Source organism: Lutjanus erythropterus, chromosome 15_unloc_1 (genome assembly GCF_056507025.1).
Source record: "Lutjanus erythropterus isolate fLutEry1 chromosome 15_unloc_1, fLutEry1.hap2, whole genome shotgun sequence".
Lineage (NCBI taxonomy): Eukaryota > Metazoa > Chordata > Actinopteri > Lutjaniformes > Lutjanidae > Lutjanus > Lutjanus erythropterus.
Window position 1 is genome coordinate 55,508 of NC_139342.1, and position 16,322 is coordinate 71,829.

Below are 16,322 nucleotides of genomic sequence, written 5' to 3' on the forward strand. Positions count from 1 at the left end.
ATATATGTAAATAAATATCTAGCCTATAGTTTTATTCATAATTCAACAAATAATATATGTTTAATCTTAGCAGTGCCTTTAGCTATAATGAAATGAGACAGACTAAGCAATGCCTGAACATATCAGAAAATAGAGATAACACAATTAAAGTGACAATAAAGTCATTTCTGGTTTTGGTTTAACTTCTATTTCAATTGCTGATTTGAGGACATGGACCAAAAAAGCAAGTGGATTTTTCATTGTTATTATTTTTTGTTTGTTTGTTTGTTTGTTTGTTTGATATATCAATATATAATGATATATTGTATATTTGTTTATCCTAATTATCAAAGTTAAATACAGTTTGGGAGGGATAATACATAGACCCCTCTTCAAGATCAAGATCCGGTCGCCTACCTGGTAGAACACATGCCTTATTTGCAAAGGCGGACTCCTTGCTGCAGAGGGTTTCATTCCAGCCCTTGGACATGTGCTGCATGTCATCTGTTCTCTCTCTGCCACCTTTCCTATCACATTCTTCAGTCTGCCCTGTTATTAAAGCCAAAAAAATCAAGCTGTAATGTTATTCAATACATAACACATGATTTTTAATGTCTGTAATGTGGAAACTAGCTTCTAAGCCCTGAGTGGAAAATGAAGTGCTTTATACCAGCTTATCTCACTGTTAGGAGATATATTTTAAATTTTGCGTGTCTAGTATAGATTTGAAAAAAATCTCAAGTCAATCTATGTTCGGATTCCTCATTAGCTCAACTGTAATTATGCATGTTCCATATGCAAACACTGCATCCTTACTGCAGCGGCCCTGGTTTGATTCCAGTCAGAGTAGGGAGGAGGCTTAACTGTTTCTTAAGCAGAGGAGAACATGACAAAGAACTGATGATTGACAGCGAGTTAGTAAAACACTATGGATTGGACAGTGCGGGGATAACATTTGTGGTCGATCTCATGAGAGATGTGCTCATGTAACAATAATAATGATAAACTTTTTTTTATGTACCATGTTTTTAATGTTACCAAGTACTTTACAAGATAAAATAAAACTAGACAAGGCTGATAAATCTTCCATAACATCAATAACAATAACACTATGATGCCAGAAATGAAAGTGATCATAACAGGGAGACTTTGGTCTGTTACAACTTTCCATCAGCAGAGTGATCACACAATTACAGTGCTTTCACAGTCTTACATGGTGATACAGTTGATTTCATTTCCATTTGGCTTGGGGGAGAGACATAGCTGAGGCGGAACAAAAACTGAAATGGGTTGTAATTTGGAATGACGTTGCTGATGCCTCCTAAAACCCAAACCATCAGTATATATACATTTGAAATTTTGTCGTAGAGCATACCTTAAAGGGGACCTATTATACTCATATTCGGGCCTTTGTATTTGATTTTTGGGCTGCTGTGATTGGTCGCACTCCCAAGGACTTCAAAAGGGCTGGTGAGCGCTGCCAAGCCCGGCTACCGGCTAATCCAGCTTCGTACTGGCACATGTTGACAAAACAGTCCCCTGTGACGTACCGTAGACAGACAAACACGGAGGTATTTTTCTTTTGCTGGCCGGGAAAAACAACTCTATCCACTTCTGCCTGGTGCTTGCCTCTTTAGGAAAGCTAAACCAAGGTAATTTTCCCTCACACCCGAACAAACATTTTCTGGGAGCCATTGCTCAACGTGCTAACACTGTGAAATCGTTGTAGACAGCAGAGCAGCGCACAGTGATGTAACTTCCGAAGCAGAGCGGGGGAGCGGGCAGGCCTAGAGCATATGGCTGGGTATTACCATATAAGTAAGTCTGGCACGCATTAACATCAATGTTACTACACCGTTAAAAAAGACAGTAAAACACAGCATGCAGAGCCATCCAAAACAGCTTGCAGGGCTCACTTCCAAATGCATGAACCTCATTATTTGACGCTTTGGAATCGTTTAACACGAGTATCCGACATTGTGACAACATTTATAGGTCAAAAAAGAGGAAAAGCATAATAGTTCCCCTTTAAACCGAGAATTAGGCATCAAATAGGACTAGCCCCTGACCCATACTGTTCTTTCTGTTCCCACAGAACTGTTGGCTCCTTTATTCATGTTGTATGAAAATGTCCAGGGATTCTAGATTTCTGGGCAAAAGTTGTTAATACCCTGGCAGGACTAATTGGGGTGGTATTACCAATGCTGTACATCCTGCTGTACATCTTCTAAATGACCATTCCTGTCTCTCCCTCACAGATAAAGCACGCAAAATCTGGCTGGCAGGCCTAACTGCAGCCAAGAAGATTGTAGTCCAGTGCTGGAAACTTCCTCACAATATCTCAAATATTAATTGGCTCTGGAGCTTTTTGGACATTCCTTACCTGAACTATCATCAGCAAGGATTAATGATGCAGGACCAAACACAATTTTAATGTGGATGAATCTGATATCTGACTTGAAAGACTTTCTGTCTAAATAGGACTGCTATGATCATCTATCCTGTTGGTTGCTAGAGGGGAGTTGGGGTAGGGGGCAAGAAGGGACAGGGAAAGAGGTTGAGGGCTGGTGGTACATAAACCTAAAATGTAAAATGGCAATTTGCTGGACTGGCTTTTAGCCTATTTGTTATTGTTCCAATAAAAATGAATGATAAAAAAACTTAAGTATCCAAAGGTACACATTACAAAGTACATTTCTTTTATCAATACACTGCTTATTGTTTGAACCTTGAAATTCTCTGAAACCACCACAATGGTGCTGTGACTTACTTGTAGGACCATGATGAAACACAAAGCCTATAAAAACTTCAGCATTGAAATGCAATCAAAAACAAAAAGGACAGCTATTGTCATTTTTTCTGATGTAACTATTAAAATTAGATTGAAGCCAAGGAAGATCTCCAAGTCTGTTAAATAACTGAGATTTCTTTCTGGCTTCAGGGGCAGTATAATTGTGTGGTATTTTTCACCCAAATAAAAACAATCCAAGATTAAAAGCCTACCTGAAATTATTTCTCCTTTTCTAATTCTAACAACATCTTGAGATTTAATTTTGTCTTTCTCCTGCCATCATCATTACTGAGTTTTGTTGGCATGAAAGAGGGAGTGCTTGCTTGGGCTTGTTACAGAGTGCCTGGATGACGCATTTCTGCTTTTGCATCAATCCCAGTTAAGAGTGGGTACTGTACTTGGTTTCCTTCTCTGAGGAACACAGCATGTGGCCAGTCGCATTTTAGAAAAGAAGAAACAACAACAGCTGACTTCAAAGTAATGACAACCTTTCTAGAAATGTGGTACAATCGTACAAGAGTACAATATTTGTTTCCAGAAAAACAAATACTCAAGTAAAGTACAGTACTCAAGTAAATGTACTTTCTTACTGTCCACCCCTGTATATATGGGGTGGATGATTTTGTACTGTAAATACTTAGAGTGTGCAAGATTTATGCAGGCTCTGCTAGTGTCTCTAAAGACTGGAACACTTTGTAGACTGCTCAGCAGTGCAGTCAAGAGTACAATTATTGAAAAGTCATTCATCGGTAGATGTGTTCTGAACATGTGCCTCCTTGAACCTGCTGTAAGTGCCGGGGGGGACAGGTACTTGCTTCTGATAGCTGTGATGATGCAGCTTGGCAGCACTCTTCGGTTACCACAAACAAGATGTTCTCCTCTGACAGCCCACTCCAGCACCACATGATAGGCTGCAAGTCTGTACTGGCTGGACGAAAAGAAAGGGTTAAGATGATTTAGAAATGTCTGAGGGCAAACTAATGCATGCAACAGAAAAGGCGCATCTGTCAAATAATTCTAGGTACAGATATTACATGCATGAAGACATATTATTTATACTTACTCAATGGATATTTGACCATTTGGTCCCTGTGGCTTTTGTTGCCTCCTCCAATTTATTTTGGCCACATGAAAGAAGGTATCCAGCACTACCCTGCTGGTCAGAGGGCGGAAATCCTGTAAGGTGGCGTGGTGGAAAATATGAAAATTAAGACAGACCCCATGACCAAGATTGTCTTTGTGGTGTTTTAATCGAGCTTTGCAAAGGATTAGTACACAGTCACACACAAAGTGTAAAAGGAACTGATAATGAGTCAAGAATGTAAATCTGTTTTACAGGGTTAGGAGATGAAGGAGGTTGGGTCAGGATGGACCTGTCGGGATGTGATTGTGTTATCAGAAGTTGTTCTTCCAAAGAGAGAATAACTGTGTTCAAGGACGAGTAACCAGTTAGAGCCACTCATGCCATTTACACCATGTTTTTAGCCTAAATATTATCTGTTGCCTCTCAGACCGGATCTGTGTGCACACGCCTGAAGCAGGTACACAAGCTCTCGCCCAAGTGATGTAGCTGCAGCAAAAAAATGATGTTCCTCTTCTATATCAGTCCTCAGACATTTTCTTCTTGGTTGAAAGTTTGCAAAGTCAACTGTACGCATAACAAGTCACTATTTCTGAGAAGATCTCGCTCTGTCTGAGTTGCTTCCAGGTAGCATGTAAACACAGGCGTGAAAGTATTGCAAGACCTTGTATATCTCATGTTGCGCCGCTTGGGCAAGAGCTTGTGTACCCACTTCAGGTGTGTGCAAGCAACTCCGGTCTCAGAGGTTACAGTTGACATTTAGTCTAAAAATATGGCGTCTCTTTGGGTCAAATTTTAAGGTCGCAGCTTACGGACACACAAAGAGTATGGAGACATTTTGTGGGGTTTTTTGTGTTCTTTTTTTACATTTTAAAACTGGTCACCATTCATTACAATTGGCCGCAACGCTGTTTTCCACTGAAGCTCTAGGAGTGTTTTGTGAACTGGAGATCTTCACCCATCCACACATCAGCACAGGGATGAGTAGATATCGAGAGAAATTTAATTTGTGGGTAAACTATCACCTTAGGCTCTCAGTACTTTCTAACCTCTAAATGAATGACTGTGGATTAACGTTTAGGTTCTCTCCTGTGATGCTGTTCATACTTTTAGGTCACTGCTTTATTTTACCATTTCTTCATATTCGCTTAAGAAGTAATGGCAATGCTTCAATTTGTGTTCAACATTGTAGAAAAAGGCTATGTAGCAGTAGGTTTGGGCCAAAAATACACACATATGTGTAAAGCCATTGATGGAATTGTACTTTTGGAATTGGTTCTTAAGTGGGTTAACAGGGTGTCAAGGCCCATCCCTTATCTTGGGGCTCTCGAGTTGCTTACCTGGTAGTGCACATGCCCCATATGCAACACTGAAGTCTTTATTGCATAGCCCCTGGTGCATAGCCCCCTCTTCTATGTTTTGTTATTGCTACATGTACCATAGGGCCCTTCAGGCTCATCAGCAAGTTAAAGAATCTGGGCCTGAACAGGTGATGGGTACCTCCCTCACCCGCTATGTGGTGTGTGTGTGTGCGTGTGTGTGTGTGTGTGTACATGTGTGCATCTTTGTAGGGGTAAAACTATAGTGGTCCTCATTGCATGTTTTTTTGCATTCACTCTGCTTCATGTGGATGTGAACCACAGAAATACAATGTGAGCTTAATGCTGATGTAGGTAAGTTCAAAGCCACTCGATAACATCAATCACACGTGCACTCCGTGTAATGCATACATGTGTATCAAGGACCCAGGTGCAGAGAAAACCAAGTCGGGAAAAGTTTGAGTCTGTGAGTTCAGACGCATTAAATTTGCACAAGGGAATCAATAGTGGTATTGGAAATCTCAATTCTTAATGATTCTGGAGTAATTGTAATTTTGGAACTGGTTCTAAAGTAAAACCGGGTCTTGATGCCCATCCCTAATAGCTACTGCTATATTTTGTAGGCTACTTTTACAGTATGGCTTACAATTTATTCAAAAGAGATTATCTTAACCCTTGTGCATTCCTGAATAAGTACAGCGCATACTAGGGATGCACTGGACCGGAACCAGCCGGTTTTCAGCATGACCTGCCCTGACCGGTGACCGGCCGGTCAGCGTCACATATCCGATTCTGTGCCCGTCATTGTCACACACGAGTTCTGAACGATGGTCACGTTATGTGCGCAGCAGACAAACTGATATCACTGCTGATAACAGCTACACACAGAGAGAGAGAGAGAGAGAGAGAGAGAGAGAGAGAGAGAGAGAGAGAGAGAGAGAGAGAGAGAGAGAGACTTTGTGTGTGTGTAAACTCATGGACTCTCAGACTTTGTGTTTTTCTGTTTTTCTTGCACCTGTGTCCTTCATGCAGCTGTCTGTTTACATGAATGAGATGAATGAGTGAATGTGTGACTGTGGATTTTTGAGGGACTTTGAACTTTACTACAAATAAAGCTCAAAGCTCACATTTAATTTCTCTAAGTCCACATCCACATCAAGTATAGTTTACAGCAGACATACAAAAACAACTTTGAAGACTGCAGGATGAGAGCCGAAAAAAACCAAAACATGCTTTTATGCTCCAATGGCAATGGGATCAAAAATCGCAGTTTTGCTAGTAGTCAATGGGACAAAAATATCTTCTGGGTGTAAACTGGGGAGCATTTTCATTACACAGTTTATTTTAGACATATTATAGGATATGAAGTTAAAGTGTCTAAATTAACACAAAAATACACAACCTGACCAAAGCATATGCAATATGCATTAACACAGCCAAAATGATTGAAAAAATAAAATCCAAAAGGACAAAAATGTCCACGGGTGTTATTGAGGGTTAAATAGTGTTCATAATTATGCCTCTGCCCGCCGAAGGTGCCGGGCCGGAGGCATACTGTTCTCCGGTTGTCCGGCCGTACGTGAGTCCGTGCGTCCGTCCGTCCATCAAAGATTTTTGTTTGCACGATAACTTTTGAACGGGTGGACGGATTTGAACCAAATCTTGTGTGCTAAAACTCTATAATAGGTACATGAACTGATTAAATTTTGGATGCCAACGCTTTCCAGAGCCGCAAAATGGCCGCCTGACAGACCTGTCTCTGAAAACACACTTATGCCAATGACTTGGTCAATTTTAAAGCTTTTTTATATTTGACTTTGATATATTTTTGAATAACTATGTTGGATACTATTAGGTAATAAAGGTAATAGCTCTTTCCTTGCAATCTTTGCTCATTAACTGTATACTGAATCAATAGAGCCATAATTCTCAAACTCCTGGGACACTTGCAAATAGGATTTATAATGAATCAATGGTTTCAATCAGGTGTAGGGAACACAAAAAGTCACAGTTGTATGAAACTGTTGCAGGCAGAGGCATCAGAATCGACGCTTCAGCGGCGACTTCTACCCGTTTTCATTACACCATGTCTTAATAGGGGCTTTTTTTAATTTTAAGAAATATCTAGTTGTAATTATTTTGACAGATTTTGCTATTGCAATAGGATTTGCAATATTGGAGGAAAGGATATTTTTTACATCTTTATTCTCAGTTGAAAAACACATTAAAATGATTATGATCTGTTAATTTCAGGGATCTGCACTAAACTAGAGAATGATGTGTTGGCCAGTACACCTCTGCAGCGCCACAATATTTAATTTAAAATGGTCTTTTGACCTTCACTTTGCCTTTGAAAAATGTTGCGCATCCTGTGATTTGAAAATTGCAGCAGAACATATTGCAATTGTGACAAAATTTTGATTAATTGTTCAGCCCCAATAGAGACTAAATTCTGTCTGTCCTATTTTTTGGATCAACCAATCACACCTTTTAAAAGAATAAGTCATACCCAGCAACAGCGTCAACCACACCTCCTCACCAAGACAAAAGTTTCTGTCCCTCCTCCTTTTTTTTCATTTTTCAGAATGTTTGTGAGTACCGCTCCAGATATTCAGAGGAGAGATACATGACTTTCAGTGAGATGTTGCAAAGGTCAGACTTTAAATAGAGTGGAATTGGCTATGGACATTGCAATCGACACAGTTCTAATCTTACAGTTGGTCTAATCATGTTGGTTGGTTGATGGTTTAATAATTTGTGTATCAATTACTTTGTGGCTGATCAGGTTAATTATCAGCTAATTACTGTCAGTTTCTAACTGCAGTATGCAATAAATGGTTCCCTTTGTGTGTGTTTACCTGTCACTCACTACTGAAAGTACACAACACAATAAATACCCGATATTTTTATAATAGTGAAATATAAAATTAGCTTTTAAATTGTCTGATTGACTGCATTTATTTAGTGGTTTGATTAATGGTTTACAGTCTAATAATGTGTGTTTGTGTTGGTTACTTACAGTAGCTCATCTAGCTAATTATCAGCTAAAACTGTTTCATCTTCAAACAGTGTAATTATCACCTACTGTTTGTGCACTTTTGTGCCCTACAATTTGGCCAGAAAGCCCCAATAAATTTGAATTCATCATAGGCCAAAGTGACTTCTCCTAAAAATGACCTCATTCCAGGCCTGAGTATAGGTTGCCAATAGCCTGTTCTGACAAAGAAAGAACCAATATTTTTATAGTCATACTTAAGCTACATCACATGGAAGCAGCTTACCTTAACGGTGATAACGCACTTGCCACTCTGCATTTTACACGCAGCAGCAAACTCCTGGAACATAAGTATGCACACAAAGTGTTAAAGTCAAAAACATGGTGACACAAAACACTGCATGCCAAAAACATAATATAGGACAAGCAATTTTATAATTCCTCTGGGTTGAAAAAAAAAGAAACATTCAAAGTTTAGCCTCACTGGCAAATTTGGCATGAATGCAACGAGTTGTGGCAAAGGACAAACCCATCGTTACTTTGTGATCATCTCATGAAATCTTTGAATTGATACAGCAAAGTATGTAGTAATTTGTGTGTTACTTTATCTTTTGTTTGTTCTGTTTTGACCTTCACTTTGCCTTTCAAAAATGTTGCTCATCCTGCGATTGCAGCAGAACTTATTGCAACTGTGACAAAATTTTGATTAATTGTTCATCCCTAATAGAGGCTAAGTTCTATCTGTCCTATTTTTTGGATCAACCAACCACACCTTTTAAAAGAATAAATCATACCTAGCAACAGGGTCAACCACACCTCCTCACCAAGATAAAAGTTTCTGTCCCTTTTTTTCATTTTTTAGAATGTTTGAGAATAATATTCAGAGGAGAGATACATGGCTTTCAGTGAGATGTTGTGGTGAGGACCTGCAATTACAGGTGCACCTCAAGTGTATTTAACGAAAACATGAAGAGAGCAATAAACATAATATCTGTTGCAACAATAACTGCACCCCCAACTTCTTAAAGTAAAGACATGAACATGCTGTTTGTTGGTCTGAGTAAGCATGTGCGACCTTGAAATTGAAATTCTATATATATCAGAATATAGAAATCAATATACATTGAGGCCAAAAGACAATAAAGACAATAAATATTGAGCTCCAAAAGGAGTGGGAGCGGTCTTCAAAAATGTCAAAACTACATGCCAAAACAATTTGTGTTATTTTTAGGGATAACAGACAGTTAACTGTAAAGAGTGAATCTGTAATTATGTGTCCCTGGAGTCTATTACTTATGGCCACTGACTGACAGATAATGTGACTTGGCTGATGCACAGAACATTTACAAAAACTGTAAAGAAGACATTATTATTCCAAGCATATGGTCAACACTGTAAGTAGTGAAGCCCTACTATGTCATGTTTTTATCTTAATATAAAAGTGCAGTGTAGCAGTAAATGCATTCCCTCAAGGGGCTGCACCTAATGATTATTATGTAAAGGACCAGTGTGTAATAATTACAGGAATTTATGTACATAAATGAGATATATTATATATAAGTATGTTATTTATTATTAGCAATCAACGTAAACTCATAATCTGTATGTTCCCGTTACTTTAGAAATAGCCATTTATAGTTACATACTGTCGGGTCGACTTACGGAGGTCATCATCCTGCGCCGTCTACGGCAGCGCAGAGCGGACAAACTGCACTAACACTGAGTCTTGGGAAGCCCATGGCGACCTTACGTAGACGCCGCAGCGTAAAGACGTAAGTAGATGGGGAGGATAGACGCGGGTGATTGCTGGCAGACCATTTAGTGTTGTGAACCTTGACTGGCACAGTTTTGACAAATGGAGGATCATACATACACTGTACCAGAACAAAAAGCAGCGGACAGTGAATCCCCGTCATCCAAGAAGCGGAGACGCAAAGAAAGTAAACGCAAACATGACAGGAAACGGCAAAAACACGAATCAACATCGGCATAGCGTTCACACGATGGAAATCGCTGATGGAGGACAAACATTTTCACAGTGATGCTGAGGTTGCCTGTTTTCGGCTGGACAGGTAATTCATCCTACACACATAATTGTAGTTTGTTGTGAGATAGCTTTCGCTCGCCATTTTGTCCGCTGACGGCCACCATACTCTTGGTGAGAGAGGGGCAGTGTCGGGTAAATCCTCTTAGTTGCAATCTAAGGTTTGAACGCTAGATGCCACTGGAAATCACACACTTCTCCTTTAAATTATTAATCTATTGATTAATTTACTGATTAATCTGACATTTTTTTTATTATTCAATTATATAACAATTAACTTACCAAAAATTACAGATAAAAACTTGTCTTATTAATATTTCAATATTTTATTCAATCATAATCCTGCAAAACAGACAAATAAAGCATATTGGAATAATGATAATAGTGTCATATTTTTAAAATATGTCTAATTTCCACCCTATTTTTTCTTTTCTTTTTTATGAGATTTTATAACTAAAACATATACATGTATAAACAACCAAGATCAACCAACATAAACAACACAAACATAATATATTATCCATTCAAAAAAAACCACGCAAAATTAACAAATGCTGCACAATATTATGACTAAAAAAATTAAGCAAATAAAAAAAGACATTGTCCAACAATGTGATAATGACATCAACAGATGTCATCAGTTAGCAAGTCAGAGTTTCTGGAGGAAAAGGTGTAAGGGTTCCCAAAGGTGACAGAACTTGCCCGATTTGTTTTGTTTTTTTTTCCTCCAGGATAATTTTTTCTGGCTTTTTTGCCTTTATTTGACAGTGGCAGCAAAATATATGACAGGAAAGGGGGGTCGAGAGACAGGGGATGACACGCAGCAAATGGGCCACAGGTGGGAGTTGAACCAGCGGCCACTGTGGAGGACTGATAACAACAGTACATGGGGCGTGCGCTCTACCAGCTGAGCTACAGGCGTCGCCCCTTGTATGACTTGTTATTGAGATCATAAGTCAGTTTCTCCAGAGGAAGCACAGCTGATATCTGTGATAACCACATGTCAACTGTGGGGACCTGTGGGACAGACCATCCCAACAAGTTACGCTTTTTAGCCAAATATAAAAGAGCCGTTAACACAGATTTGACATCATTATTAAAGAAATTGTTTGAAGTATGGTGCAGCAAGGAGAACAAAGGAGTCAATAAGAACTGTCTGCCAGTAACCTCCTGAATTACAGAGTGAAGCTCTTTCCAAAATATGTGCATACACTGGCATGACCGGGACACATGAAGCAAATGTACACTACCGTTCAAAAGTTTGGGGTCACTTAGAAATTTCCTTATTTTTGAAAGAAAAGCACTGTTTTTTTCAATGAAGATAACTTTAAACTAATCAGAAATATACTCTATACATTGCTAATGTGGTAAATGACTATTCTAGCTGCAAATGTCTGGTTTTTGGTGCAATACCTACATAGGTGTATAGAGGCCCATTTCCAGCAACTATCACTCCAGTGTTCTAATGGTACAATGTGTTTGCTCATTGCGTCAGAAGGCTAATGGATGATTAGAAAAAGCTTGTGCAATCCTGTTAGCATAGCTGAAAACAGTTTAGCTGGTTAGAGAAGCTATAAAACTGACCTTCCTTTGAGCAGGTTGAGTATCTGGAGCATCACATTTGTGGGGTCGATTAAAGCCTCAAAATGGCCAGAAAAAGAGAACTTTCATGTGAAACTCGACAGTCTATTCTTGTTCTTAGAAATGAAGGCTATTCCATGCGAGAAATTGCCAAGAACCTGAAGATTTCCTACAACGGTGTGTACTACTCCCTTCAGAGAACAGCACAAACAGGCTCTAACCAGAGTAGAAAAAGAAGTGGGAGGCCCCGCTGCACAACTGAGCAAGAAGGTAAGTACATGAGAGTCTCTAGTTTGAGAAATAGACACCTCACAGGTCCTCAACTGGCAGCTTCATTAAATAGTACCCGCAAAACGCCAGTGTCAACATCTACAGTGAAGAGGCGACTCCGGGATGCTGGCCTTCAGGGCAGAGTGGCAACAAAAAAGCCATATCTGAGACTGGCCAATAAAAGAAAAAGATTAATATGGGCAAAAGAACACAGACATTGGACAGAGGAAGATTGAAAAAAGTGTTATGGATGGACGAATTGAAGTTTGAGGTGTTTGGATCACACAGGAGAACATTTGTGAGACGCAGAACAACTGAAAAGATGCTGGAAGAGTGCCTGACGCCATCTGTCAAGCATGGTGGGGGTAACGTGATGGTCTGGGGTTGCTTTGGTGCTGGTAAGGTGGGAGATTTGTTCAGGGTAAAAGGGATTTTGAATAAGGAAGGCTATCACTCCATTTTGCAACGCCATGCCATACCCTCTTAAGACCTGGCGTACACATGCGTGGACATCACATTTTGGGTTATATTACCATAGTAGCTAATTCTGCTTAACTGGGGCCATATGGCCACATATGTGGACCCTTACACTACCACCCAGTGGTGTCAGAAGAGTACTACACACTTCAGGAAAAATTCAAAATGGCCGCCAGCACATGGCAAAGTTCGGCTGGCCACTCCAAACGAAAACGTCGACAAGGTAAGAAGTCCAATCATATTTCTTGGCTTATTCTTGTTTAGATATTCATAGAAGCATTGTATGTTTGCCATGACATGCAAATTTGACAAAAAATTGTAAAAGTAATGATCTAGTATGATGCTAAACATGATGTACACGTATGTGTACACAGGGACTTAGCTTTGTTAAAAATGCTAATATGTTAGCAAAAATGTGCCCAGGAACAGCAGGCTTATAGCTAATTCTGGTGCAGCTAAAAAACTGTACTTTGTCCCAGTGAAATAAATAAATAAATACATAAATAAATACATAAATAAATATATAAATAAATACATAAATACATAAATTACATGGATTTGTATCTGATTTTTTAATGATTTTATTTTCAGAGCGTTTTTCTGTGGAAAGAGCACTGGAGCTGCTCGAGTTACTTGATGGAGAGTCAGATTTGGATAATTTGTCTGACAACGATGATGCCATCCTGGATGCTGATTATCAGCCCCCACCACGGGATCAAAGCAGCAGTGATGATGACAGTGGTGAAGAAGACCCCATTCCCACTGAGCACAGCAGGGGACGTAAATGTCTCCGTCGTGAAAATAATGGTTAGCAAGACCCAGTGGATTTTAGTTTATTTTAGGCAGTTAGGGCTTCAAGGCTAGGTGAAAGATTCTGAGGAAAACATACAGACACAGCACCATTCAATATTTGTAGCAAAATGCTAATTTACAACACTTGTTGACAGATTCAGGGACAGGTACAGGTTCAGGCTATGACGCCAGATCCCACACTCCCAGACGTCGCCGTCAAAGACATCAGATTGAAGCTGATGACTCAAATGATGGCCCAGAAGAGCCAACACCAGGACCAAGCCCTCAGGGACAGAACAATAAAGGTATTTGTTCTTATTTGAAGATAAATCTTCAAATGTCTTATAAACATCCACTCAGATTCAAGTATGTTATGCACCAATACACCTCAGTGAACTGCTTGCATGGGTAAATGTGTAACTTTCTTTGCACTAAGAACTATTTTTATTCTGATTCTGATTGTGCAGGACGTGGAATGCGCTGGAGGGCTACTCCATTGATGCCAAACCTTGCCAAGTTTGAGAATGAGGACGAAACTGAGCAGGACAGACATGGCTGGACCCCACTAAACTATTTTGAACAGTACATAGATAAAGATTTGATGAAAGTGATTTCAGATTGCTCTAATGCTATGTCATTAGCCAGGAGTGGGGTCCCACTCAACACATCAGTAGATGAGATTTACCATTTTTTTGGTGCCTGTATTTTGATGTCCTGTGTCCGATACCCAAAAATCAGGATGTACTGGTCCAAAGCATTGAGATTCACTGCAATCACTGACAGATTCACGCGCGACAGATTCTTCAGACTGAGGCGATCATTAAAAGTGCTAATTGATGATGATGTGCCAGAAGACCTGAGGAAGAGTGACAAATTCTGGAAGGTGAGGCCTTTTCTGGATCGGATTCTGCAAGGTTGCAGGTCTCAGGCTCGACCTGAATGCGTATCGATCGATGAGCAGATGATACCTTTCACAGGAGCATGTCCATGTAGACAGTATCTCCCAATGAAGCCAAACCCAGTTGGCATAAAGAACTTTGTTTGTGCTACAGCAGATGGAATTGTGCTGGACTTTGATCTCTATCAAGGTACAGGTGCACTGCTTGAGCAGGTTGAAGAACCAGAAGGTCTGGGTTTGGGAAGCTTAGTCATGGCTCGTCTGTGTCAAACTCTGCATCGTGGCACAAAAGTGTATTGTGACCGGTTCTTCACAAGCATCCAAGGTGCGGAACGAATGATGAAAAAGGAGCTGTACATGACTGGTACAGTAATGAAGAACCGGGTTGCTGCAGCAGTGCAGAAGTTACCCACTGACAAAACCATGAAAAACGCAGGAAGAGGTACCTCAACAGAAGTTTCCACTGAAGATGGAAAGATGTGTGTCGTGAAGTGGTATGACAACAAACCAGTACTGATGATGTCTGTTGTTCATGGTACACAGCCTGAAGACACCTGCCAGCGCTGGGACAAAAAATTGAGACAATATGTGTCTGTCTCGCGACCAAGCATTGTCCGTGAATACAACCTCAAGATGGGTGGAGTTGACTTGGTTGACAGGATGATCAGTTATTATCGCATGAGCGCTCGTACTAAGAAGTGGACAATGCGGATGCTAATGCACTTCACAGATCTGGCTTTAGCCAACAGCTGGATACTCTACCGCAAAGACCTCACAACATGTGGTGCACCAAAGAAGAGCATCATGCAGTTCCTTGAGTTCCGTATGGAAGTTGCTAGGACCCTCTTGGCCCAGCATCACAGTCAAGAAGACGATGCAGACCTTTCAGAAGTGTCAGAGGAAGAAGACGACTCAAAACAAGGGAAAAAACGTCCAGTGACAACAGTGCCCCATGTCTCAGTCCGCAGGAGGGCTAATGCACATCTCCCAGAAATGATCAGCCTGAAGAATGCAGCACGCTGCAGAGCAGCAGGCTGCACTGGGAGAACCCGAGTGCGTTGTGTGACCTGCAAGGTGTTCTTGTGCTTGCAAACCGATCGCAACTGTTACACAGCCTTTCACACATAGGTGTGTACATGTTCCTAAGGAAAAGGGCATTCCTAGTTATTGTTGTTGTTTTTTTGCCAATGCAAAATGCTTTGAATGTTTTATACTTTGTTACAGGCATACGATGTCTTCCTGAAACTGTTCCTTCCTGTTTGCAGCATTTCAAATGAGCCATACTGTAGCTCTGACTGTCCAAAACGGGCATTTTTTTAATTTAGTTTTTTGCACAATGATGTTCAGAACACATGTTTGTATGTGTTATTAATATGCTACAGTGACAATGCAAAATGCTTTGAATGTTTACTATTTTGTTACAAGCATAAGATGTCTTACTATAGCTGTGACTGTCCAAAAGGGGCACAAATGTTGTGACTTCGTTTTATTTTTTGCACTTTGATTTTCAAAACATGTTCACTACGTTTTTATGTGTTATTAATACATGCAGAAAGCAGTCAGGAAAAAAAAACTGCTATGTTCAGGGTGGAAATAAAGAGTTTTGCACTCTATTACACAAAGGTGACTTTATTGTGTTTTAAGGAAATTCAGACCGAGTGTCCTCATATGTGGACATCATTTTTCTCTAAAACTACACCATGTAAAAAGATGATGCTTAGTTTTTATACTTATCAGGGTCCAATAAGCCCAAATAGCAAAGAGAAATAAAAAATGCATATCAAACAAGAGCTCGGGTCTTAAGAGGATACTCTGTGGAGAGTGCTTGATTGGAGCCAATTTCATCCTACAAAAGGACAATGACCCAAAGCACACCTCCAAATTGTGCAAGAACTATTTAGAGAAGAAGCAGGCAGCTGGTATTCTATCTGCAATGGAGTGGCCAGCGCAGTCACCAGATCTAAACCCCATTGAGCTGTTGTGGGAGCAGCTTGACCGTATGGTACGCAAGAAGTGCCCATCCAGCCAATCCAACTTGTGGGAGAGGCTTCTAGAAGCATGGGGTGAAATTTCTCCAGATTACCTCAACAAATTA

General features: G+C 40.1%; 1 protein-coding gene across 1 annotated transcript; it reads left to right on the forward strand.

Annotated features, from left to right (window-relative positions):
- Positions 1-13,157: 13,157 nt before the first annotated feature.
- LOC146304423 (piggyBac transposable element-derived protein 3) lies at positions 13,158-16,002 on the forward strand. Its single transcript, XM_084714169.1, has 2 exons — positions 13,158-13,634; positions 13,797-16,002. Exon 2 carries the CDS (start codon positions 13,805-13,807, stop codon positions 15,353-15,355), a length of 1,551 nt encoding a protein of 516 aa, XP_084570295.1. The 5' UTR covers positions 13,158-13,634; positions 13,797-13,804; the 3' UTR covers positions 15,356-16,002.
- The last annotated feature ends 320 nt before the right edge of the window (positions 16,003-16,322 follow it).

Bases quoted from the DNA above. Each gene is read 5' to 3' on its own strand.
- LOC146304423 (XM_084714169.1), top strand. From the start codon at position 13,805: ATGCGCTGGAGGGCTACTCCATTGATGCCAAACCTTGCCAAGTTTGAG.